General features: G+C 49.3%; 1 protein-coding gene across 1 annotated transcript in view; it reads left to right on the top strand.

Moving 5' to 3' along the window:
• MAML2 (mastermind like transcriptional coactivator 2) overlaps positions 1-24,844 on the top strand; it is a 205,237-nt gene that overhangs the window by 4,521 nt on the left and 175,872 nt on the right. Inside the window, exon 2 of the mRNA XM_026052952.1 lies at positions 34-349. Coding sequence (XP_025908737.1) covers positions 34-349 — 316 coding nt within the window. The remainder of the gene's footprint in view (positions 1-33; positions 350-24,844) is intronic.

The raw sequence follows: 24,844 nt of genomic DNA on the forward strand, positions 1-24,844 counted from the left end.
GGGGGGCGGCGCGGCGGCGCCCCGCGTGCACAGCGCCATCGTGGAGCGGCTGCGGGCCCGCATCGCCGTGTGCCGCCAGCACCACCTCAGCTGCGAGGGGCGCTACGAGCGGGGCCGCGCCGAGAGCTCGGACCGCGAGCGCGAGAGCACCCTGCAGCTCCTGCACCTCGTGCAGCAGGGGCAGGGCGCGCGCAAGGGCGCCAAGCAGCCCAAGGGCGCCGCCGCGGCCGCCGCCGCCGGGCCCAGCGCCGCCGGCCCCCCGGACTATCACCAGCACCAGCTGCTCGGCAACGGCGGCCTCAACGGCGAACAGGCGGCGGGGGAGCAGCGCGCCTCGGCCCTGCTGGCGGTGAGTGCGCGGCGGCGCCCCCTGCCGGCGGGCAGCGCCGGGGCCGCCATGTCGCGGCGCCGCGGGCAGCGCGGGGAGGGACGGAGGGGCCGCCCGGGGGGCGCCAGCGCGTCGCCCCCGCGCGGGGAGCGCGGGGGGCAACCGGGGAGCCCCGGGGGGCGTCCAGGGAGCTCGGGGGGCAACCGGGGAGCTCGGGGGGCGTCCAGGGAGCTCGGGGGGCGCCCGGACGTGTGGCCTCCGCGGCGGGTGCCCCAGTGGGCCTCGGAGGTCGCCCCGAAGCGAGGAGGCCGCCGTGGCGTTGGCGTTGGCCGTGACGCGCTGCCCCCGGGTCCCCGGACGCAGCCGGGGTCACCCGTGAGGTGGCGGGTGAGAGGAGGCCAGAGGCGCCGCCCGGGCCCGTCTGTGTCATCCGTGGGCAGAGGCGGGACGCCCGGTGCGGCGGCATCGCGGCCGGTGCCACGTGCGAGCTTCGCCGGTGCCACCTGCGCGGTGCCGCCGCGGGCAGGTCCGTGCAGTGGGCGGACGGACAGACGGACGAGAGCTGCGTGGATAGTGCCGCTCGGGAGCGGTCCGGCGGGAGACGGCCCCGAACGTGTCCTGCGGGACGAGGCCGTGCCGCGCGCTGCCTCGCGTGTCCCGGGCGCGAGGCGTGCGCTGCGCCGCGCGCCCGCCCTGCTCTGCAAACACATGCAGCGCGTTATGGGGAACGGCTGCCTCCCCGCAGGCCGGGCGCGCTTGTTCCAACGGCTGCGAATAGACGGTTCCCCCGCTCTCCAAACATACCCTAATCTCGATTAATGCTCGATTTATTCCAAGCTGGGAGCTCGGTGGTTGCCCTGCTCCCTGTGCACGGGAATTCGCTCCGGTGCGCGGAGCTGGGTTTGGGGCCGCGTTACTCAGCACCGCATGCGAGGGTGATGATGTAAGCGCTAATGCGATAACATTGTGTCCAAAGGGAGTTTAGACGCTTCGACCTGACTCAGTGTTCAGATTAGATCTCTCCGTGTTTCTCATCGCAATCAAGAAAGCCATTATCTTATTTTTCCAGCATGTGTTAATGAAAGGTTTTGTACTCCTCTTTGAAAGAAAGGGCTTTGGTATAATAATGCACATCCCAGAAAACTCCACTTTCTCAAATCACCAAACAGGCATGTGGGGGGGTGTTTTTCTTGTTTGTTTTTGTTGTGTTTTTTTTTTTTTTTACTAGTTGTTACTATTATTATGAAATAGCTGGAGGCAGCTGTTTGAAAGCGCTAAATGAAACAACTCCAAAGAAAGTACCAAAAGATTTCCGTCTTCGAAATGCAGAGCGAGCGCTTGTCTTGTTCCTGCAACAGTGTAAAACACTGTTAACCTGCTCCTTGCTGGAAGGCGCCGTGCGTGGCTTTAATCCCTTGTGTTCCCTCCGGGAATGGCTCTGGACGTACGTGTCTGGTGGGAGGAGGCTCTCAAGAAGCATCGTCGCTTTCTTGCGTGCTGGTGCGCGCTGATCCTGCTGGCACGGTGTGTGGCTGCCCCGAGCGTGACGTTGGGAGCCCTCAGCCGTGTGTGACACCGAAGAAGTGCTGGCTCGTGAGGCGGTGTTGTGGTGGTATCACTGCGCATCGCGGGTCCTCCCACTCTGCGCCTGACACAGGCATCTTTCGCTTGCCGCTTTGGTAGGACGGCCTCATTGAGGAACAGAAAGGCAGCAGTTCAAAGTCACTGGTCTTTGTCATGGAAGAGCATGTGCCCCTCTATCACCTGCTCTCTAGATGGTTACTGCAAGTTTTGGACATGAAAAAAACATGTTGCATGGTGTCTGAGAGCCAGAATTCAGACGGTAGAGAGCCACAAGCATGACGTTTTGGTCCTGCTCTTTAAAGTTCAGAGAGCAGTGATGGTCTGCAGAGGTCTTGCTTTAGTCCCAGCCATAGCTGAAGAAGTTTGCTGCACCAATTGCGTTGAGGATGAAAGAGCAAAGGCAGGGCAATGGTCCCGTGTGTGGGAAGGGGATAGGGCAGAGAGGCATCGCCAGGGCAGCAGAGCTGCTGCTCTGGGGAGCTTTTCCTAACAGGAGATCCATCGGCAGCCTTATCTGCGCTGTGTTTGTTGCCGCAGACCCTTTGCTCGGAGCGAGTGGCAGGTATGAGGGGTCCTGGAGCGAGCCCCGGTTCTGAGCAGCAGCTGTGGGAGGTGCAGCTCGGCCGCCAGGCAGCGCAGGACAGGAGCCTTTGGGGGAGTCTTGCATTGAGTTTGTGAGATTGGACCCGTCTCTGGCTGCACAGGCGGATTGTAAAGCTCCACCTGCCTTGCTGTGGCTCGATCAATGTAGAAAAACTCTGTACAGATAAAAGTGAAGAAAGTCCTAACTCGCTCCTGGGTGCTTTGGCTTCCAGGGTGCTCTTTGTTCTGCAAAACCCGGGCCTGTCTCCATTTCCTCTCCTGAAGATACCCGGGTGCTTTCCTTTGCAGACCCCGCCACGCTTGTTACAGGAGTGTCTGCTGTGCTTAGTGGCATGGGAGAGATCATTTACTTAGCCAGATTCAGGAACAAGTATTTGGCACTGGATAACATTTGAAACAATGTTCACCTGAAAATATCAGGGAGCTTAAAGTGATAGGATGACACTGTTGATCCTGTGTTTTGGTGATTATCAGTTCCCAGCTGATGGTGTAACACCGAGGAGCTGTTGGAAGAGAGAGTTCCTAGTGGGGTTTGATTTGGGCTTATTTTGAATGCGAGTTTGGTTTTTTTGAGAAAGCAGCTTTGGCAGCAGCATTTCCTAACTGGGGAAGGGAAACCAGCCTTGTTATCCGCACCAGTGGATGGGTGCAGCTGTGAGAGAAATGTGTTCAGCGCAGTGCTAGGAGGGCTTTTTTACTCCCTGTCTGCCCGCATTTCCCCAGAACTGACATTTGTTTATTTACTTTTTTTTCTGTTACTTTTGTGGAGCAGAGTGGAACAGATAAAACATTCTGGTTTTCGTTAATACATACATATATATGTGTATGTATGCCCTCCAGCACTTAGCTGTTTGTATTGTTGATGTTATATATAAACAGTTAGCTCTGGAGGGCATTCCTCAATGGCTTAAGCATTGAGCTCGGAATACCAGAATTCCTGCATTGCAGTTTCAAATCCCTGGTTGGCCGATTTATTCCTCCTTCTTCTGGCATTGGCCAAGCACCGTCCATTGCTCCATGGGACTCTCTGGTTCATGGGCACCGCAGCCTTGCTCTGCTCAGGCTCCCTCATTGCCACCGTTGACGTGGTGTTATCCTGGTGCTGTGTGGAGTGACGTGTGTCACAGTCACAGGTCACTCATTCTCCTCGCACTTGTCTAGGAGGGAGCTGCAGAGAATTTATCATTACAAGGATTGTCATTATTTTCTGTGCTTAGAAGAGTGACTGTGAAATCAGCTTGCTCGCCAGATGTGTTCTGCAGACAGGTGAAAATGAAAAGGGAAAACAGCCCCATAAAGACAGTGTAGCTGAGGAAGAGGGAAATGGATGATTGCCTCCGACTTCCCTGAGATCTCATCCCCATCAGAACAAATCTGCAAGGGGGCAGATTCCATGTGCTTGTCCCAGGTCCCCGAGGACAGCGCTGGAAGAAAACGGGATCCCTTGGCTGGTGCTGAGCCAAGTTTGGCTTGTAAAACCTTAAATTAGGTGATTATTTTGCGCAATCTTTTCAATGAACATGGAGGCCTTGACTTTGTTTTCTAGTAACTTTTTTCAGGAACCACACTACACGTGCTGAGGTTTGGCCTGCCCTGTGTGAACGTTAGAGATCCTCAAGTATTTTAAAAAACAAGGAATGCACTGCAGTGTTTCTGGCCTGAACGTGTGTTTTCCCCCTCTCCCAGCCTCTTTGCCTTGCTGGCTAGCTGGCTGCCAGGGCACGCTGCAGAAGTAGCAGCATCTTTCTGGTCCCGAAGGCAGGTAACTGCAGGAAGCTTGGGGAGTGAGGAGGCCACGGCGCCCAGCGGCGGGGCGAAGTGATGCTGTGGTGCAGTGAAGCAGCAGCCAGGCCGCGGTGGCGTCTTTGAACCAAGGAGTGACAAAGTTCAGTGCCGACGCGGCTCGGCTTGCGAGGCAGAGGAGCCGCTCCTGCAGGAGCGGAGCCAGCTTCCCGTCAAGGCGCTTTGCGCAGCCGGGCCGCACAAGTGCTCCTTCCCTTTGTGGGCAGAAAGGCTTTGATTTGATGTCAGGGGCTGTCTCGCCTGCTGGGAATCAAATCGCTTGCCACCGTGAAGCTTTTAAACCTGCGGATATGCAATGAAAGTCTCCTCGGCTCTGAGCCAGTCTGACAGACTGTTTCCCACTTCGGAGCTTCTGTAGGTAGGGAGCAGGGAGCAGCTTGTCCGCGCGGAGCTGCCATGTTCCCGTTGGCCTGAACGTCCCGAGTGTCGCGACATCCCCTCTGCTGCGGCGCTCAGCCGAGGCCCCTCTTGGTCGGGAGCAGCAAAGCCAGGGAGGGGGATGCGGCTTCTGCCTCTTCTACGCTGAGAAGTGTGAGCCCGGCAAAACGCTGGCCGTGCTGTGGGGCAATCCGAGCCTTGGGAAGGTTTGTCTAAGTCAGAGAAGCAGCTTTGCCAAAACTTTGCCTTGTCTCGGTACTACTTGTGCTAGGTTAGATTCCCCGCCCAAAAAAAAAAAAAAGAGAAGAGAAAACCTAGGTTTTGTTGGTTAAATAAAGTCTGTAACCTGTCTCTTGTCCTCTTGCTAACTGCTGGCAATGGTATTTTCTAACGAGAGACCATCTCCAGAGGTCAGCCGTCTTTCTTGTCAGTTTCTTGGCTTATAGAAATGAAAATTCACCCACAACTACTTACAGGAAAGGAAAAGCTCCGTCCTTAGTCGCTTTGGTGCATTCGGTAGGAGCAGCATCTCCATTGCCTGGTGTATCCTGTGCCTCAGATGTCTCCTCTGATGGAACTTGGAATCACTCACCCAGCGGAGGAGCTGGCGGCCTCTGGGATGATGAAGGTCCCCTCCTCAGCCCTCCTGACCTTGAGCCTGTCTCCTGCCGTGTCTCTGCTTCCCCTCTGCTATATTGAGCTTTCCAGGCAGCACCACCTTGGAGCCTGGCACGTGGGATGCTGCTCTCAGCTCAACAGCAGTGACTTCACACCAGCCCTGCTAGGGACTTCACGAAGATGACTGATATTTCACGTGGCTCCTCTAAAGAGAAGGGAAATGGGCAAGATCCTTGCTCCTTGGCCTTCCCTTAGCCTCTGTGCGTTGGGGTTCCCTTATAGAATTCCCTGGTAACGACATTCCCAGCAGCAGGAGGATGAACTCAGGGGTTCAGGACAAGTCAGTGCTTTTCACAGGTCTGGTTCTGTGGGTGTAAACCTGGGAAAGATCTTCCCCATTTCTTGGTGCTACAGTCTGGAACAGTGCTGAGCAGTGAAAGAAGCAGTGGTCTTGGCTGCAGTCACAGAAAAAGAGTTGGTGCCAGCAGAGATTTGGATCACTTTTTTTAACTCCACAGTATTAAAAGGCAGATTTTTTCCTTTTTCTTTTTTTCTGTTTTTTTTTTTTTTCAGATGAAAGCCTATATGATTTATGTCCTAGACTTCCAATGAAAAGCTTCCCATAAGCACTGGAGAAGCAATGTGTGAATTTGTTATACTTTGTGAAGCTACTCCAAAGAAGTATTAGATGCAGGTAATCAATCCATGATTGCACTGAATTGCCAACACTAACACATAACACAAAATACCTGCAACTTGCAAGCAAAAGTTCTTAGATGAGCACACTGCAAACTCAAAGCTAAGTGTTTCTACTGCGGCTCTAGGATCTATTCAGCAGATTACCCCTGTTATTTCACTTCCATAAATCTCCGTTTCCTCTATGAAAAATACTATTTATCACCTTTGTAAAGTGCATTGAGATCTGGTGGAGTTTTATGGCTTAAAAGCCAGATTCATTATTGATGGAGCCTAAGGCAGGATATTTGAAAGTTTGTTTTGGCAAAGCTGCAGGCAATGTATATGAGTAGATGGATTCTTCTTATTTGACTTCTGTGTTTTGAGCCTTTGAGGTGCACTCAAACCACCCTTTCAGCCACTGTCCCACAGGCCTGAGTCCTGGAAGTACAAACCCAAACGAGTCTTTCACATGACTCCCAGCTGCGGCTTCATGTGAGGCACCATTTAGCCCAGGATTCACAGTGAAAGGGTAGGAGGTGGCGGCGCCTCTTACTGCAGAACAGAAAAGCTGCTCCCAGCGTTTCAGTCGTTACCATCAATGCCTGTTTCACATTTTCTTGCTTCACTCGCTCTTCATTCTGCATTAGCTTTGACTCACATCAGTCTCCTGCTTGAGCTGGCTGCATCTAAGCACCGCATGTGCTTGATGCACCAGCAAACGGGGACCAAAAGTGGGACAGGAACTGAGAGCACAAACGCAGGTCACCTGCTCCGCGCTGGGGCTGCAGCTGCGTGCCCAGCACAAGCAGGTGGGAGCCACCAGGTCCCCATGTGTTTCAGTCCATTTGCTGAGATCACTGAAGTGACAGAGCGAGGTCTGTGCCTATAGCTCGGGGTGGGAGGGAGACGACTCAGAAGATATTTCTTGATTAAATAACTCACAGAAACACACCATTCCAATGCAGTCATTGAAAGATTATCAATGCATTTTTGTTGTTTTTAATTTTCAAATAACTAATGCCCGTGGGTTGACATACAGACGTTCCCATTTCTCTGGAGAAATTTGTTTTGTTCAGAAGCGGCTCCTGGAGCTATTTTTATCCATGTCACTCAGTCATCCTTGTGATGTGCATTGAAACCCAGCTGAATCGAGGTGCAGGGAAATTAGCACCAATTAGAAACCTGCACGGAAGTACTTCTGGCACAGTGGGGAAGCAGATCGTGCAAAGCCACTTACCTGCTGCAGGAGCCTGTGGCTTGCACTGCTGCAGAGCAGGAATCTGTCTGCAACATCCCCGCCTAGGTCAGGTCTGTTCCTGGGAGATGAAACCCCCAAGAAGGTCCATCCTTGCTGCCCTGTTCCCAAACAAAACCTGCTATTGTGCAGCGGCTGTCTCGGTGGCACCCTGGCTCTGTTGCAGAGCTCTGGAGGCACCTCCCTGGGGTAGGTGTTAAACAAACACCCTTTGAGATCCCTGCATACCTGAGGGAGACAAGATAGACCAAGAATGGAAGGAGGAACAGAAGCACAGAAAGGTCGAGCGCGTCTTGCCCAAGGTCAAACGGGCAGTCAGTGGCAGAGCTGGGAACAGAGCCCAGATTTCCTGACTCCTAGTCCAGCACTCTATTAATCATCCCTTTGCTTTGTGTTCTGCGGCCTGTTACTGTCCGTAGGAAATGTGAGGAAGACTTTCCGACAGCTATGGAGTTGCCTCCTAGTTTTGGAAACTATTGATCTTTGATGGGCTATTGAGATAGAGAGGTCGTGTGCTGGAGAGATGCACCAGGGCATTCAGAGCTGAAGGGCTGCAGGTATCCCTTCTGTCCCAGGACACTAAGAAGCCATAATAATAATCCCAGGAGGTTTATTTCAACTCCGATTTTTTTCTAAGTCTTTTCCCCCTACATTGTTTACAAACCCGTTTGTTTTTATAGTTACTCATCATAGTTGAACTCCTACACTGGTGCTTACCCTCTAAATTATTTTTTCCTTGAAAACAAGTTACAACAGTTATTTAGTTAGTGGAGCTTTTCTTCCTCATGGAATTTACCAATGAACTTATGAAACAGTAGGAAAAGTAGAAACTGAACAGCTAGGAGATACTTTCCTATTCTTGTTCATATTTATTTTCACTCCCCCCCCACATGATATATTCAGCTTTCAAAGCCTTCAAATGGAATTATCTTGATCACAAAGTTAATTATACCTGTGAGGTTTTTTTTTTCTCTCCTAAAACTTCTGACTTGAGGCAAAACTCTGGCTGCAGCGCCAAGGACTTGCCAGGAGTCTCTTGTAAACACTAGTGTAATGGCTTTCCTATAGTCATGGCAACAGTGCTTAAGCGGGGAGCTGCCTGCGCCGGCTCCCCTGACTAGCAGTTGCAGCTCTCAAGTGTGTGCTGCTCATTTTCAGAGGGCTCGGGGATATAAATTATTCAGCAAAACAACACTGCTTTGGAAAAGATGTTTCAAAATTGGTGTATTTTGCACCAGCTGAAGAAGAGTGTTTATCGGCGCTGATAAGGCTGTGGTTAATTACTGCCCTGCACTGTGTTCCCTGGGCCTGATCCTGCCCCCTGAACTCAGGGGATCCGTACAGAAACCGTGCTGCCTGTCGGCAGGTAGTGGCTCTGGTGACATCTGCCATCATCAAAAGTGAGGGGCAAAATGGCTCTGGAGGATCCATGCTCTGTGCGTGCCGTGAGAGGAGGAATTTGCTTTAGCAAACTAGGGGCTCATCCCAGCAGCACTGATCCCAGGCCTCGCACACGAGATCAGTTGGATCCTGCTCAGTGTTTTGGGGAGGTACCTCAGAGAGTGGATGGGCTTCATGAGAAGCTTCAGAGTTGAACCCCGAAGTCCAGTTGTTGTCTCTGAATTTTCTGTTTATTTTATTCTTTGCTGCACTCTCATTCACTAGACCTGGAGGAAAGACCTTGTTGGCAACAGTTGTTGCTTTGGGATGAGTCATTCCTCCAGATTTCAGAAATGCCACCCCAGTGACAGTTGGCAAAAATGCTGCATGGGCTGTTCAGTTTATGTTTTTCACTTTGGAAATCAGACCTTTTTTTTAGGATTCTGTTGCTTTAGAAACCATCTTTAACTGTGATTAATTTTCCTTTTACTTCTTCCCCTGCTGCTTTCCCATCCCCTTTCCTCTCTTCCTGTAATCCCTTTCCCCCTCCCCACTTCTTTCCACACTGCTAAGGTATCTCAACATCTGCGTTTTCAAAATCTTACAATCAGACCAACCCCTCCTGAAACAGTCTTTGGGAAATACCATGGACCTGGTGCTGGAGAACCTTGGCCTAATGCAGGATCAAGGGCTTTCTTTCCAGTGATTTTACTAGTTTTTAGTTTTTGCTTTCCAAATAATTGTTTTCACTTTGCTGCTCTGAAAGCTTTTGATTCCACATCCTTCCAAGCTGGATACACTTGGTCTTCGACATGGGGCTGCCTACCTCGATGGCCCAGGTCCCGGAAATAGTTATGCATGTGCTTAATTGTGCACACATGGGTAATGGCACTGAAATCAAGATGTGTAGAATTAAGCAAGTCTAGAAGCATTTGCAGGTTTTGGTCTTTGTTCAGCAAACAGGCCCCAGGCTGGCTGAAGCCCGCTGTGTGCAACACAGAGAAGCTGAATTCAGAAGGAGCATATTAATTATCAATTGACTTATTTCCTTAGCAAAGCTAATTCTGCACTTTTAAAAACTACTTTCCATTTTTCCTGCAAATCCAATTGCCCTTCCTTTCACACTCATTTTTCCTCCTCGCTGTGTAACTCCCAGCAGACCCGAGCTGCCAGCCACACGATCCGTTTTCATAATGAGCTGAGTTCCTGTGTTTCTTTTTTCCTACCAACTTTGTGTATTCCCATTATGGTTCCTAGGACAGATTTTGGCCAGCTTTTCGGGAGAAAGAGAGTCACAGTGTTTCAGACCTTCATTTCCAAGTGCAGTATTAAACATAATCCTTGTAATTATAGCGCTGCCACTTGGACCACTGTAGTCCGGGCTATGTCAATATGTCATCAAAAGCTCTCTTTTTCGGGAGCTGGAACTCAGTTATGTTGATTGAATTGAAATCTGATGGCCAGCAGCTGCAAACACACTCTGCCCCCACCACCCCCTGCCTCCTGCTCTTTTCCCGTGTGCTGCAAAACCCTCTCATTTGCCTCTGAAGCTGCGGAGTTACAAACCAGGGATAATGGCTGATTCCAAGCTACCACTCCAAGTCCAGTGGCCGATTCCAAGTGTTTCCACTCGTTTGAGTCAGTCTTGCCAGCCCTTGGAGGGGGCCCTGTGGGCCGCACTGGTGGCACAGTGAGAGGTGTGAGAATGTCCCCAAACCGTGTGGCCCCCCCTGAGCTGGATGGTGCCACGCGAGGCTGCCGAGGAGGCCGATGGGGCCACCAGGGTGTTTGTGCTCCGGGACTCCCGAGGGAGCGGAGCCGGGAGCCCCGCGCTCCCCCCCGCGCCCTCGGTCGCTCACCGGACAGACCTGCCCATTCACGGCAGCCAAGGCCTCAGGACCAGGGTAATTCCCAGCAGCAGTTTGTACTGAAGGTTTAACAGGAGCTTTTTTTAGCCCAAGGGGATTGAGCAGGGAGGAAAAAAAAAAAAAAAAAAAGCTTTCAATTACCTTCCTCCCCCCTCAGAAAAAAAAAAAAAAAAAGTTGGCATCCAGCGGTTGTATAACACGATCCCCTCGGTTTTGGTACTTAAAAAACAAAACAAAACCTCAGCATTCATAACCTGAGATACCCAGGTTTTAGAAAGTGCCACTTGCCAATACACAGTAACTACTTTTCATAAGCCCTCTAGTCTGTGTATTTACAGGTGGACCAGAATAGCTCAGCAGAATTTAATCCAGTCTGTTGAGTAAACAGTATGTACTGGTAAAACTTTCTATAAATACCACCCATATGTAAGGCCTTTGCCATACATATGTACTGCACACGATATGTCTGAGGGGCCCTGTCAGAGCCGGGACGGCTAATGAAGTCAGTGACTCCCTCTCTGCACAAACCCCTGGATCTGCAGTTAATGCCGTGCAGCCCTGTGGGGCAGCTCTGCGTTTCCCTGCCCAGGGCACTGAAACGGCGGTTCACCAAAACTGCCCATTTTTGCCTCGCAGGACAGGCCTGTGCTTGGGCCTCGCCACCTGCCAGCAAAGCGCAGCCTTTTCCATACGGATCGCAGCCTCTTCCACACAATCCCAGCCTCTTCCTCGCGGATCGGAAGGGCTCTTCACTGCAACCGCCTGCCTCTTTTGGTCACAAAAGTCACATTCATCCCCCTTACGTAGCAGTAAGGTCCTTCTCTGCCCTCCCCCTCCTCCACTTCCCAGCCCTATTAGCCATTTGTCCTCCTCCACCATCTCTCCTCTCACCTGAGCTGGTCACTCCTCTCACCTGGGCTGTCCCCCTCTCTCCTCTCCTTTCATGCTCCTCACACGGCCTCCTCATGTTGTTTTGCTGACTTGGAAGAAATGGCCAGGCTAGGAGAGATGCTGAACATGTGGTCTCCACATGTTCTCCTGAGCTTCCCTCATGTTGCTGCTCTAGCTGTTTTCCTGTCTTTGCTTCAGCTGGAAACATACACTCAACCCAACTCTTGTTGGGTGTCCATGGAGTAGGCTCAAGGGTCCTTCATCCTTGTCACCCAAAACTCAAGAGCACACAGCTCTATGAGCGACCAGGACCCATGTACATTCTTAGCTTGTCCCTGCAGGCCACGGACGCGCAAAACAGAGGTGTGTGATTGTGAGTGCCCAGATGCCGATTCAGGTAAAGAATATGCATGAAGTTACACATATGCCTAGATGCCTTTCAGTTTAAGGGCTGCTTCCCTGACCTGGAACCCTATATTGGAGAAAACAGCCATCAGCCTGATTCTGCAAATCCTTGAGAATATACCAAACTTTGAGAACAGAAGAATATCCATTGCCTTATATTTTAAAGCTTTTTAGGTAGGACGGTGTGTTGTGGTGAGCCACATGAAGGCAAACATGCTCCTTTCTTCCATTGCTACTCATGTTCCAGGCTCCAAATGCTGAGTGTTTCTGACCTTCAGATGCGTTTTGGTAATGCTCCTGCCTAAATGCCACCACATTACAGTGTCCTGTAATGTAATCATATTGCATGTTCTGTGCCGATTATTAAGAGAAATTACAACTAAGTGGTAAGAAATTAAGTCTTAGAAATGAAATGTTCCTACAAAGTCAGTAGTATTTCTATGTCTGTGTGATGGTGAGCAGTATCATTGGACTCTGGGACACCTGGCTTTCTATGCTGCATCTAGCCTGTGACCACTCCGAGAGCAAGACCAAATCTAATCCAAGTCTTTTTGACTTAAAACATCTAGGCATCTAATCTTTACTCTATTGAATTGAAATCAGTGGGAACTGGGCACCTAATTGGGTTTTTGGATCTGAGCCTAAAATCTCTGGAGTTCTCGAGAAAATTTATCCATGGGAATTTTTACTTGAGTGGAGAATATAGGCTGAAGGAATTTCTCACAAAAAAAAAAAACCCTCAACATGTGACATCAGTGCATCAGTCAGAGCCATCAATCAGTGCCAGAGGTCAAAGTATTCCTTGTATTTACCGAAGAAGTAGTTACCTATTTACTTTCTCAAATGATGCTTGTAGTGCTAACATGGCATTTTGGTTTGCTGTACAGCAGTAACACTATTTTTAAATGCCTTATATAAAGACTAGCCTTGTTGTTTCTTTAAAAGGCCTGTTTCCTCACTAGTTTTATGGTCTAGGAAAAATCCTAAACTGTGCGAGTAAAAGACTGTCCAGTCTCTTCTCTTGCTGATGATGCAAGTGTTGCTGCTACACAGGAGATTGGGTTATTGTTTTATCAGTGCCCTCTTCTGATTTGTCACCCCTTCTGCTTTTCCTATGCGTTGGCTTTTTGTACTTTCAATATATTACTGAACACTATATTTAAAAAGTGAAATAATTTATTTAAAAAAAGAGAGATTTACCTTTAAACGACTCTAGGTATGCCACAGACAGGCAGGTGCCAGCCAGGAAATCCAGTGTTTGTGGTGGACCAGGGTGTCTCAGTGTTTCTGTCTAGCGCTTGGGCCTCGGTGAGTCCCAGCCCACGTTGTGTCCACCAGCCTTAGTGCAGTGCTAGAGCCAGGGCTGGCGGCTGAGGGCAGAAGCAGAGCTGAAGGGCAAAGAAGGGATGAAATTTTGCTCTCCATGCCTGAGCATCTCTTTCAGTACAAAGTACGACAGGTAAGTGTGGGTCTAAAGCAGACAGTGGGTGTGAAGCTCCTGTTGGCGCCCGCTCGCTGCGAGCACCTCGAGGCAGCGACCTCAGCAGCTGCCTCATACTGGGACCTGCAGCCACATGTCGGGATTGAGCGGCCCTGAAGCGGCCTCTTAGGCTACAAGATTACAGCAGCAGTGGACTTGAAAGCAAAACAAAGCTGTGTCGCGAGACACGGTTAAGTCCTGCATCAAAACCTGTGCCGTGCTGAGCGGAGCCTCCTATAACTCCCTCTTATCTAATCTAAAGTATCAGTAGCTCTACTGCGTTTATTACCTTGCTATCAGGGAACGACAGGAAGCAGATTGAGGCCTTGGTAAAAGCGCAGGGCCGAGAGGCAAAACTGAGGCTCGCTACTGAGCAAAGGTTGAAAGAGCTGTGCAAGCAGGGCAGGAGTGCTGCGGGCAGCAGAGCTGCCCCTCTCCTGAGCTTATGGAGTCCCCAGACTTCCAGGTGGCCGGGACCTGGCTTGGTGGAGACTCTCAAGCAGGGGCCCGGCTTGTCGGTAGGTGTTGTCTGAGGCATTCCCCAGCAAACTTCAAACTGAAGGCCATAGATCTGTGGCCCCCGATCATTCCCTCGGCAGCATCACTAATGAGCACGTTCTTATGAGCAGCTCATGCACTTTTTGCATCCCTGGATGTCATTCCGTTTGTTACCATCAGTGTCTGTTACCAGCTAGTTTCACCTGCGGGTCTCTGTTGCAGCCAACCTCCCTGCTACCTCCCCCTTTAGTTTATTTGTCTGCTTTTAACTCGCAAAAGCATTTCCAGTAATCCCTCTTATATAGCACAGTTGTTGAGGCAAAGGACTGTCCAGTTATTTTCCAGAAGAAACTCTTTTTGGGGGTAAATACTGGGAAAGGAGCAGTCTTCTCACAGCAAGAGATTCATCACCCTGTCCTGTGGGTGCTGAGATGTGTGATTACAGGGGCCCCGGAAAGCCCTCGCGCTCTTTTGAACAGGGCACTGTGCTGCTAGGACAGCACCAGAAAGAAGCAGGGGATCGGCCTGAAGCCACCCTGAAATCTTCCTGCCGCTTAGGCCGTGAGGAAGGGCTGCTTAGCGGGAGGCACAGGCTGGTGCTGTTCCCGCTCACAAGCAGCAGGTGAGGGTCTGTAAAATCATAAGAAATGTCCTGAGGGGGGAAAAAAAAAAAAAGTAAATTTAACAGTGATAGTGAGTGCAGAGATGTTAACCAACACGAAGTAACTGGGGCTGCTGTGGCTGATGGCATGTGACGCCTCTGAGGTGAAGTGGCCAGGGCTGCACCATAAAGGCAGAGAGCGCCATGAAGAACTTTGTGTTCATTTTCCAGTGTGGACTGAGGGATTTCTTGACTTGCAGAGAAACACTGGGAAGATGGTTGAGAGCTTTCTCCCCAGCAGAGAGAACGGTATGTGGTACTGCAGAGTGAAAGGTCTGATGTCCTGACAGGGAATGGCTTTGCAGGTAGAGCAGTCAACGGATGTAAAGCAGAAAGTGAAACCCTTGGTCAAGGCAACGGTTGTATATCTGATCTCACAATTTTCTTCTGATTAACATGAGTGAGAGTAAGAGGAGAATCCATACTGATAGCAGCAAGGTTGAAATTTCATCTCGGGTTAACAAGCCACTTGATCTTTGCTGTTGCGGTCTCACTGCAATCCGGTGATTGCCCCAGGCGGAGGCATCGCCTTAGGGCTCATATCCTGATGCTGTCTGCACCTGTTACCAGTGGATCTGTAGCCCTGGAGGCTGCTCTGTCAGTAAGTACATCACGCAGTGCCTGGAGTCCCACAGGCAATTACAACCCTGTAGTGTTGCTCTGACAGCTGCTGGCATCATGGTAGGGACCTTGTTTCTAGCAGAGATAGTGCCCATGTAGCCATTGAAGGAAACAGAACTAGGTCTTTTTTCCTTAAACAGAGGAAAAATATATTGACAATATTTTTCATAGCAGAATTCTGCTTGGGTTTTGTTCAGGTTGTCAGTGCATAATCACAGTAACCTCTTTTGTGTCCTTGTTCATGTTAACAAAGTTACTTATGTGCTAAACACTATTTTTGATGAACACCAACTTCTAGAGGTCACAGACCTCTAGATTTAAATTTATGAGCTACATAGCGTGGGCTGAAGAACTGGCTTTTTGGTGTAGGAGCTGAGAGGCTCATTTCCTCTGTGGATGAGCCACAAAAAAGCCATGTGTGTGAAACACACTGGCCAGCGGGTTGTATTTTGGCACCTGAACTGTGCAGATGTAACCGAGCAGCTGTGGGGAAGCCGTGTTAAAATGGTTAAATACCATCACCTCAGTGCTCTGCAGGCATCATGTAAAGCAGCACAGGTGTCAATGTGAGTTAAGCCCAGTGTTAGTTAAGGGTGTTCAGTTTTGCATTAACTGCCATAGCCCCTACCTGAGCCACATGTCTGTCTATCCTACTCTTTCCTAAGGTGGGAAAGTTTCTGAAGTCTCTAGCCTAGATTTGGACTAGTTAATCTAGTTGAGAGCATGATTTAGAGCAGAAATTCGCTTCAACTGAAATGTGGGCAACTGAAGTGCTGTTAGTGCCCCCGATGCCTCCCAGAACTCTTATTTGCACCTTTCCCTACAAAGGATGCCTGAACTTTCCCACAGCTCATCCAGGGCTGCAGAATCGAATCCTGGAGAACTTCAGGACAAGGAAGTTCCTCAGTCCCATATGTGTCAGTGAAGACAGGGGAGCAGTGACAGGATTTTGCTGTGAGAAGTCACATCCTCACGTCCCTGATCCAGTGACAAAGCTTTGTACCTTCAGGCAAGCTCACTCTAAGGCTAGGTGGCCTGCAACCATGGCGTTATGTAATCCTCAATTGAAGCATGAATGCTTGATGTATTACTCGCATTTTGAACTTTTACTGGAGAATTCATTTTTCAGATGTTATAAAAATAGCTAAATCACTTTGTAAAGCCTGAAAGACATTCTTTTGCACTGGGATATAAATTGGAAATGGCTGTTCTGGGGCCAATTTATCTTCAAAATTTTTATTTTGTCCGCAAGAAAGTAGTTGGCCTATGGCATATCTAGGCTACAAAGCTTTTCTGTTTTAACAAGACCCATAAAAGTAAACCCGTGAAATCATAGTCCTAACAAATTGTAATACAGCTTATGTTAGGAAATCTATATCGACTCCTAACTTGACACTGTTAGAGGGTGTAAATAAATTTAGACTGGTAGAGCAGTGCCCATTCTTTTATTCACTTTGTCACTTACACCCTCAAATCATCCATAGCAGGGTAGCTTTCCTTGCATGGGGCAGGTCATGGTAGCTCTGTGGTGGGGTAGTAAACCGGTGGGCATCTTTCAATCCTTTAAAAATTGCAGATCCTCTAGAAGATCTTCAGTGCAGATGATGCTTCTGGTACAGCTAATGTAAGTTTAGTAGCAATCAAATGGCTTTTCTTCTTGAGCTTTCACAGACCCATCAGAAGTAGTTGACAGACCCTTGTGCATCTGCTTGAATCACAGAATCATGAAATCATTATGGTTGGAAAAGACCTTCAAGATCATCGAGTCCAGCCGTAAGGCCTTCAACACCATGCCTGCTAAACCACGTCGCTAAGTGCCTCACCTACATATTTCTTGAAAAACACTAGTTTCTGGGAAACAACTACTGCACAGTTTAAGTAAGACTTCAGGCTTTGGGTCTTATTTTCTCTTGCCTTGTAGCTTGTGAGGTCTTATATAAGTATCCAAAATGAGAGGAAAGTGCTACCAGATGAGGTGGTGGTCTTCAGACCTGCTCTTGTCCCTTATTAACACAGGTGTCAAGGTCACCAGTGCAAAGCAGCAGCAGGACCCAGTGTAACTCTGCTGTCTAACAGTTTGGGTCATGAGCCGTGCACAGGGCTGGGGAACGATCTCATTCGCAGCACCTCAGCCCGCTGTTTTGCCCTCAGAGTCAGACCCTGCCTTAGCAAAACTGCACCAATAAATACAATGAGAACCAGGCCATTAGACATAGTAGAGTGACACATGGTCCTCGTGGGGTGACTCACTGAGCATCACACTCATGCTTTGTAATGCTCTTTGCACCCCTCGTCAGACACAGCCCTGCTTTCATTTTGGGGCATTTTATGCCTCATCCGCGCAGCAATAGCCTTTTCTTTTCAGCAGAAGTACACTGAGAAGTGCTGAGTGTTCGATGCATTTCCCACCCTTTGATGTCCTGTTAAGAGGGTAACAGGATCGCGGGCACTGTCTGCTTCCGTGCCCCCTAATTAGCCCCGGTGCAGGGGCTGGGTGCAGCGCTATCCTGCTCGGTGCTGGGAAGGCAGATGCAGGGTTAGAGCCGTTGTTTGCTGTGTTGGGGACTGCGGGGTTGCCATGGAAAAGCTGGAGACTCGAGGGGAGTTTGTGTTTTGTCGGGCACAGAGCCAACCTGCTCTGACTTATTACAACTGTGTGCGCGAGCGAGCCGTGCACAACTTTATCCCTCTGTAGCGATTCCAAGCAGGGAGAAGGAAAAATAAAAATTGGACCATTTTAATGAGGAGGAGTGCAGTGCATTTTGCTATGTCTAATTGCAATAAATACAGGAGATGCAAAAAATCTTTTGCTATTCTAATTTTTTTTTTTTTTTTTTTGGCAAAATATGTCCGCTCTCTTCTAAGGACTGAATTCAGAGCAGCGCAAATAATGAGATCTCAAGTAATCCTGCTGGAAGCCAACAGGGCTATTTAATTGGCTGTATCTTGTACAGAAAGGAGCATTTAGAGTTCTGCAGAGCCCAAGTCCATTAAAGTCTTTGATCTGTTCCAGAAGCAGAAGTGGAAACAGACTATACTATTTTCATTATCTATCCTGAATGAAGTGCAAAAAGTAAATATATAGTGTAAACAGGGGAAAAATGAGTCAAGGCCCTGATCCAGTAAGCTCCGTCTGCGTACCTCACTTCCCATACTTTGAGTAGTGCCGTTATTCCCTAGAGGAGGAATTAATCCTGATGCAGCCTTTTCACAGAGTGCTTTCCATGGGCAATTGCTCCTTCCAAAGCAGTTCAGTGAAGTAGCCAGTCCAGGTCGGGTCCTCCCACTTTAGAGAAGGCAGAAATGAGGCTGCAGGGCTTGCCCTGCTCTCCAGGAGAGGAGCAGCAGCCTGAAGGCCCCGTTATCTGCTGCCTTCTCACCCAGTCCCTGCCCCAGGGGGAGTTTTCTGGTCTTTTTTTTTTTTTTTTTCCTTTCTTTCTCCCCCCTGCCCCTTTTTTTTTTTTTTTTTTTTAATCAAGATTTCTTACCTGACTGTTCAGTATTGTAACAGATGCATCTAGGAAAGCTATTTTAACATGAGCTGCTTTGGGAAAGGTGTTGTAAATGTTCATCATAAATTATCACCTCACAAAGTCTGTTTTCCGAAAGAACAGGGAAAGAGGAGTGACTTTGTTTAAGGTTTGATGGGGAAACGCACAGGGAAATCTTGGCTCCGTGGCAGTCAGTGACAAACTTCTGCTACTTGCAGCCCTCCTGTGATCTTACTCAGGGATGGATCCTGGAAAAAGCCCTCTTGATAGTATGAGACTCCTTGTATGAATAACAGCCAACAGCATCACACATTTACTTTCAGTGGTAAGAGACCGCCTGGATATGTAACACTCGCTCCTGTTAGGCTAACTTGCAGTATTTTGTGGTTAAGCTGGTAAGTCTGAGAAGCTGGGGGCAGATTTTGCTGACCTGGTAGGTGACAGAAACTCCTATTGATTTCCCTGTGATTTAGATAAGGTTGAAAGATTAGATACCAGCATAGGATCCAGCCATGGTTTGCTGGTGAGCATTGCATTTCACAGGATGTGTCTCCGGAGCTGATTTTCCAGCCTTTTGGTGGCTGTGGTGTCTGAAGAAGTTACCTCTGCTGTAACAGAGAGGACAAACTGTGTTTAAAATATAATGGGACATATCAATTGCTGTAAATAATTCACATTCAACAGAGCTATGGCACTTCACATCAGCAGAGGTTTAAATAGTTACTGCTTTAAAGCTTGCAGTTTGCTCAAAAGGATGTGTTTAGCTTGCTCTTGTTTTCTGATCTGTACTCCTAGTTGTGTTGTGACGTTGCTGGCTCAGTGCAGAAATTTCTGTCCTCGCCACAGAGTTCTCATAGCTACGTGTTCAGGGACACTCCAGATTAACGAGATCTGCAACATCTTTAATCTTTCCTTGCAGCCTGCTGTGCTTGGGAGGCAGCATGTGATGACGACCAAAAGTGAGGGACACGAGAAATGTATTAATGCAGGAAACTGAAACTGCTCTGTGATTCATCCCTGTAGTGCAAATAACCCTTTCTATAACCTCAGCTTCCTGATTCTCGTGTGGATGGGACCAGATTTTGCTGCTGGTGCAAGCTAGTGCAGCCCTACAGACACCAGCCAGACTCCAGGAGATAATTTGTTCCAAGTCTTTTCAGCAGTAAAAACAAGGGGACACACCAGATGTAAATGTATCTAAATGCAGCGAGGTCTTATGAAATGAAGTGATTGTTTTCAAGAGTTGATGAACGTGAAGACTGCATTTCTTGCTGACACTTGGACTCACTTCCATCACTCTCTTCCAAACAAAGAGTTTCTACTGAGTGCGCAGTGGAAGCAGCCACAAAGATGTTTATCTTTTCAGGAGTCATCCTTAAACTGAATTGTGTCCTGTTAGAACGGGTGCTTTCATATGCTCCTTGCAAACTCCCATCCGAGGAACTATTGCTGTTGCGTTTCCAAGACCCATAATATTTCTCAGCTCTGCCCACACTGACCAGTGTGACAAGCTGGTGTAACCTTCAGCAGCAGCTTCTGGGGCCACGTGTGCAGCGGCATCAGAGAAAGTTGGGAAGTCAGCTCCCAGAGCTCCTGCTTTAGTTTCCTTTCTCAAGGGAACAATCTTCTCAGTAGCTGTTCAGCCGGGCCCAGCTAAGGAAACATCCAGCAGCAGGGTGCTTAGCCGTTTGCAGGCTAAGCCGGCTTAGCCGTTTGCAGGCCCCAGGTCCTGGGGTCAATGGTGCCCACGTTCTTCTGCAAGCACCAGGAAATGCAAGCGGGCAGAAGTGGGGTGAGGTGGGCAGAGAGGGGCAGGACAGCCCTGTGCTCCTTCCTCTGACCCCGGAGGATTCCCTCTGTTTGATTTGGGCTTGTCTGTGCTCCAGGGTAGCGGGCAGACAGGGAGCAAAGCAGCAGACTCACTTCAAGCCTAACTGTGCATGCACTCTGATGCCTCTTTTATTAGGTGGGAGCGGATAAAACTTCCCCTGGGCACGCTGCAGTGCTCTCAGTGTGTTTTACTGCAGTCTCCTCACTGAAGTCCTACCTTTTAGCAGGTGGAAGCACTTGAGACGAGCCAACCAAGAAGGAAAGGTCGTGGTTAGGCAGAGAGTTGTTACAGAGCCTGTAATTAGCACTTAGGTGCCTGTATTACAGCACAGGGTATGGAGGGGAGGGATGGGGAGATAACCGTATTCCCCAGCCTCTTCCCCAGGGCCCTGCCATGACAAACGGCTGCTCCAAACAGCTGCAAGTGCTCCCCGTTCCCTGGGCCCCTCCATACCCCTGCCCCAGCAGGGTAAGGGTATCTGGCATTGCAGGAAGAAGACCCATGTGTAAGGTAAGGGTATTTGGCATTGCAGGAAGAAGACATGTGTGTAAACCAAAGCTCCAGAGATCCTGCCACATTCTTTACTCAAGGTATTGCAAAAACCCCTATTGAATTCAGTGTGTGCTGTGCCAGGTTCATGTTTATTTATGCAGTACTAAAGCAGGTCCCCAATTAGAAGAGCACAAGAGCACAACATTAAGTTTAATCTATACAAAATATGTTTTAAGCTGTGCTGAAAGTTAAGCACATTTGGGGTGACTTACAAGCCCCCCCTTGCTCCTTGAAGATGAGTGGTTTCTTGTTAAAGGCTGGTGTGGGAGCTGTCTGAGGGGTGGGCAAGGGATGCTGAGCACGACGGCTGCACCTGCGTGTGCTGCGTGGGGCAGCTGTGCCCCATGGGAAGACGGGGGGGAGGGGGGGGGACATCAGACCCCTACAGCTGCTTGAGCTCCCCTGGCCAAAATGGCCCTAAAAGGACCAATAGACTAAGTGGGAGCAGCATGAAAAAATAATTGCATTATGCAGCTTCGCTTATAACCTGTGCCTTGTTCACAGGCCCGTCCGTGACTCAAGTGCCCCAGTGTAGCTTGAGCATGTGACAGCTAATAAATCCATTTATTGCGAGGGCTGCTTGTTTCAGCTTCGGAACTGAAAGTTCATCTGCAGGTGCAGCGGGGCTGCACATAGAAGCCGAATGCAGATTTACAGCTGTTGTGGCTTTCTGCAGCCCCTGCTACAACAAATCATTTTGTTAGGAGAGAGGCTCCGCTGTTGGCCAACCAAGATGTGGTCAGGAATTTGAAATGCTGCTTTGTTAGTTTAAAAGAAAACAGTGCCTGAGATGTTAGGGTGGGCGTTTTTATAAAGATTTAGTGAAATCTGTCATAAGCCGAACACTGATGGAAACTGAACAGAATGTGCCTTCTCTTCCACTGTCATTTGCTGTCTTCTCCCTCTCAGCTGTGAGGGTGAAGAGCAGAGTTTTAATGTGTTCAGCTCCCAAGGCCAGCTATTACTTCCTCCTGTGATCCTGTTTGATTTTCTGAAAATGAGTCAGTCAGTTTTCTGCAAGAGTTCGGTGCAGGCCGGGCCTTTTCTCTGAGCTTCGCTCTGCAAGACAAAAAAACATATTGCTTCACAGGCGACGCAGGCCTGCACAATAGAGGACTTCCTTACAGCGAGGCGCTGCCAAGTCTGCTCTCAGCCCTGCATGGAGTCATGTTACTGCTCAGCAAGGTCATACAGGCCTAAAATAATCACCAATGTTTATCTTTCCCAGAGGATATTAAGCACCCCCAAACAGCAAGGCAAGAAAATCTATTAATCAAAAAAAGAAAAAAGAATTAAAAATAGAGTTTGTGCCTCAGCTATCAGTAGCAGAAGAGCACGGGCACTGTTGCAGCTTGTGATATAACACGTGAAGTGCTGAGTTCGGCAGCAGTGGGGAAGAGTGTTTCCTTTTTCCCCCAATGTTATGGGGGACATTTCCCTCTCTGTTTACCTAGGCATGTTTTCAATACGCTCTCTGTTTACCCAGTCTGCGTTTCTCATCGGTAATGTGCACCATGGCTTTGGGCAACAAGAACTGGGCAGCCTGGGGTTGCTCTTCTTACTCTCCCCTTGTCAGATGAAGAAGCCGAAGAAGCTCCCTCAGGGCAGCACTGCCGCCGCCCGGGGCCTCGCCTGCCCCGGCTCTCCGGAGGCCTCCAGTGTTGGTGGGAGATGTGGGCCTGGGGCATGAAGCGCCCTTCTCCGGGCCTCTCTGGGCCTTGTTGGACGTCGCTGCCCACTCTCGCTGTGCCTTGAGGCGTACGTGGTATCACCAGCCACTGTGCCCGCTCCCCACACGGCATCGGCAGCCGCCCCATGGCCCCGGCCCTGGCCCCTCTGACCGCAGGCCGGGGCCTCTCCTGCGCGGGGCTGTGCGGCGCCTGCTTTGCCGCTGAGAGCAGATGGGCTGAGTGGGGCCAAGTGCATCTGCTCGCGGCTCCTTCTGCCTTCACAACCTCCTCTCCCCCAGGTTCCCATCAGGGACAGTGCTAAGGTGTTATTCAGTGAGCTGAAAAAGTCCCGAGTGACAGAACTTCTCTTGGGCTGCTGCATCCCAGCACCAGGGCATCTCTTTCTTATTTTGTTTTGTTTTGTTTTGTTTTGTTTTATTTTATTTTATTTTATTTTATTTTATTTATTTATTTTTGAGATTCAGCCTTGATTTCATTCCTGGTTCATTTTTCTCATTGCATTTACATAAGTGATTTTCAGAAGGGCTCAGCTCTCATTTTCTTCTGCACATACAAGGCATGGGCAGATGTAGGTAGCTAAAGGAGGCTGGAAAGTGGGCCCTAAATTCATTGCCTTTCTGATTGTTTTTCACATCCTTTAAACATTTGCAGGCTGTTATCATGCAGGTTCTCTTCCCCCAGCTATTTCTTGCCAGACTATCTGAGGAAAACTATCTCCTGTTTTCCTCATAAATCACTTCTTGTCCCCTTGGGCAGAACCGACTCTCGGGCCTGGTAGAAGGTAGAGAGAAGGTGGCTTCAGGCCCCTTTCCCACCCTCTTCTTGCCTTGCCAGGGGACGAACAGCCCCAGCCCTCTCATCCCATCCCTACCCCCTGCGTAATATCACCTCAAGGGCTGCCTGAAGCCAACGGGGCTGCAGCTGCAGGTGCTGAGCCTCGGCAAACTCACTGCACAGCAGTGCAGTCTGACAGGGATCCCCTCCGAGGGACGGCACCGGGGACGGAGCCGCCTGAGCCCACGTTGTCCATCTCTGCTGCCGCTGTTCCCGGCACAGCGGCGCCCGCGACGCCAGCCCTCAACGCGGTGGATTAACGAACCTGAGCACTAGTGCCCTCCGGTCACCAGCTCTGCGTCAGGGGCCTCATTTCCAAAGAGTAATTATTTTCCCCATGCAACAAGTTACCATTTAGGTACCTGAATTACATTTCAGTTTCTTACACTTTCCTGACTGCAGCTTTTTTTCTGCTTGCAATATTCTTCCCTGTTCTCATTTCATGCGGTTTCTCTCACTCTCTATTAGCACTTGGCAATTTAATTCCTGAGCTGTTTATTCCTTCTTTCAGATCACTAATAAGTAATAAATAAAATCCAACTTAACACACTGGTTCATGGATTGCCTTGCGGGGCAGAACTCATTACATTTATGTGATCATTAGCCTTTGGTTATGAACCTACAGCCAGTTTTCAAACCACATCAGAGTGGCTCTAATCTGGCATGCTGAATTATTTCTCTTTTAAGATTTTATCCATTGATAATGGTGTGTTTTTGACAAAAAGGAAGCACTCATTTTACATCTACACAGCCTGTTTTGAGTTTCCTTTTCCCTCTAGATATTTAGCAAGTTAGTATATCTTGACATTAGTTTTATTATTTAATGTGAAGCCTGGCTGCATATAAAAGATTATAATTACTAGGATCGCTCTAGGATTAAAAGTGGCACTGTGCCTGCTTTCCTTTGGTCCTTTGCTTCCACCCTGCTTCCACTTGACTTTTAAAGAAAAATTTCAGCAGTTTATTAAGTCCGTGACCCAATTCCCCCAGTGCCTTATGGTGCTGCTGAGCAAGGCAGTTGAAACTGTGGTTGGCTCTAGCCAACCAGGATTCAGGACAAGAGATGCTTTTCAAACCCTGGTTTAGAGTTCTCTTTGAATATTATCTAAGTTCCCCCTATCTGGAAGATGGGGCTACTTTTTGATCATCCTGGTGACATGGATTCCAGTTTTGGAATTACTATAGATTACTTTTCACCTCAGAGCTGACTCTTAGGCCTAGACCTGAAGGAGACTGAAGTGCTGAGGAAGGCAGGGTTATAGTCTCAAGTGAAATGTGTCCTCTAAGCTCCACGTGCATCTTTAAGAACTTTCTTCCTTGTGAAGGTCAGCAGCCTTTGACTGAGCCTGATGCCGTTATGTGTGATCAGAGTCATTTGGGGAAGAGCAAATGTT

The sequence above is a fragment of the Nothoprocta perdicaria genome, unplaced genomic scaffold (assembly GCF_003342845.1).
Source record: "Nothoprocta perdicaria isolate Ctin4 unplaced genomic scaffold, notPer1 scaffold_94, whole genome shotgun sequence".
Taxonomy (NCBI): domain Eukaryota; kingdom Metazoa; phylum Chordata; class Aves; order Tinamiformes; family Tinamidae; genus Nothoprocta; species Nothoprocta perdicaria.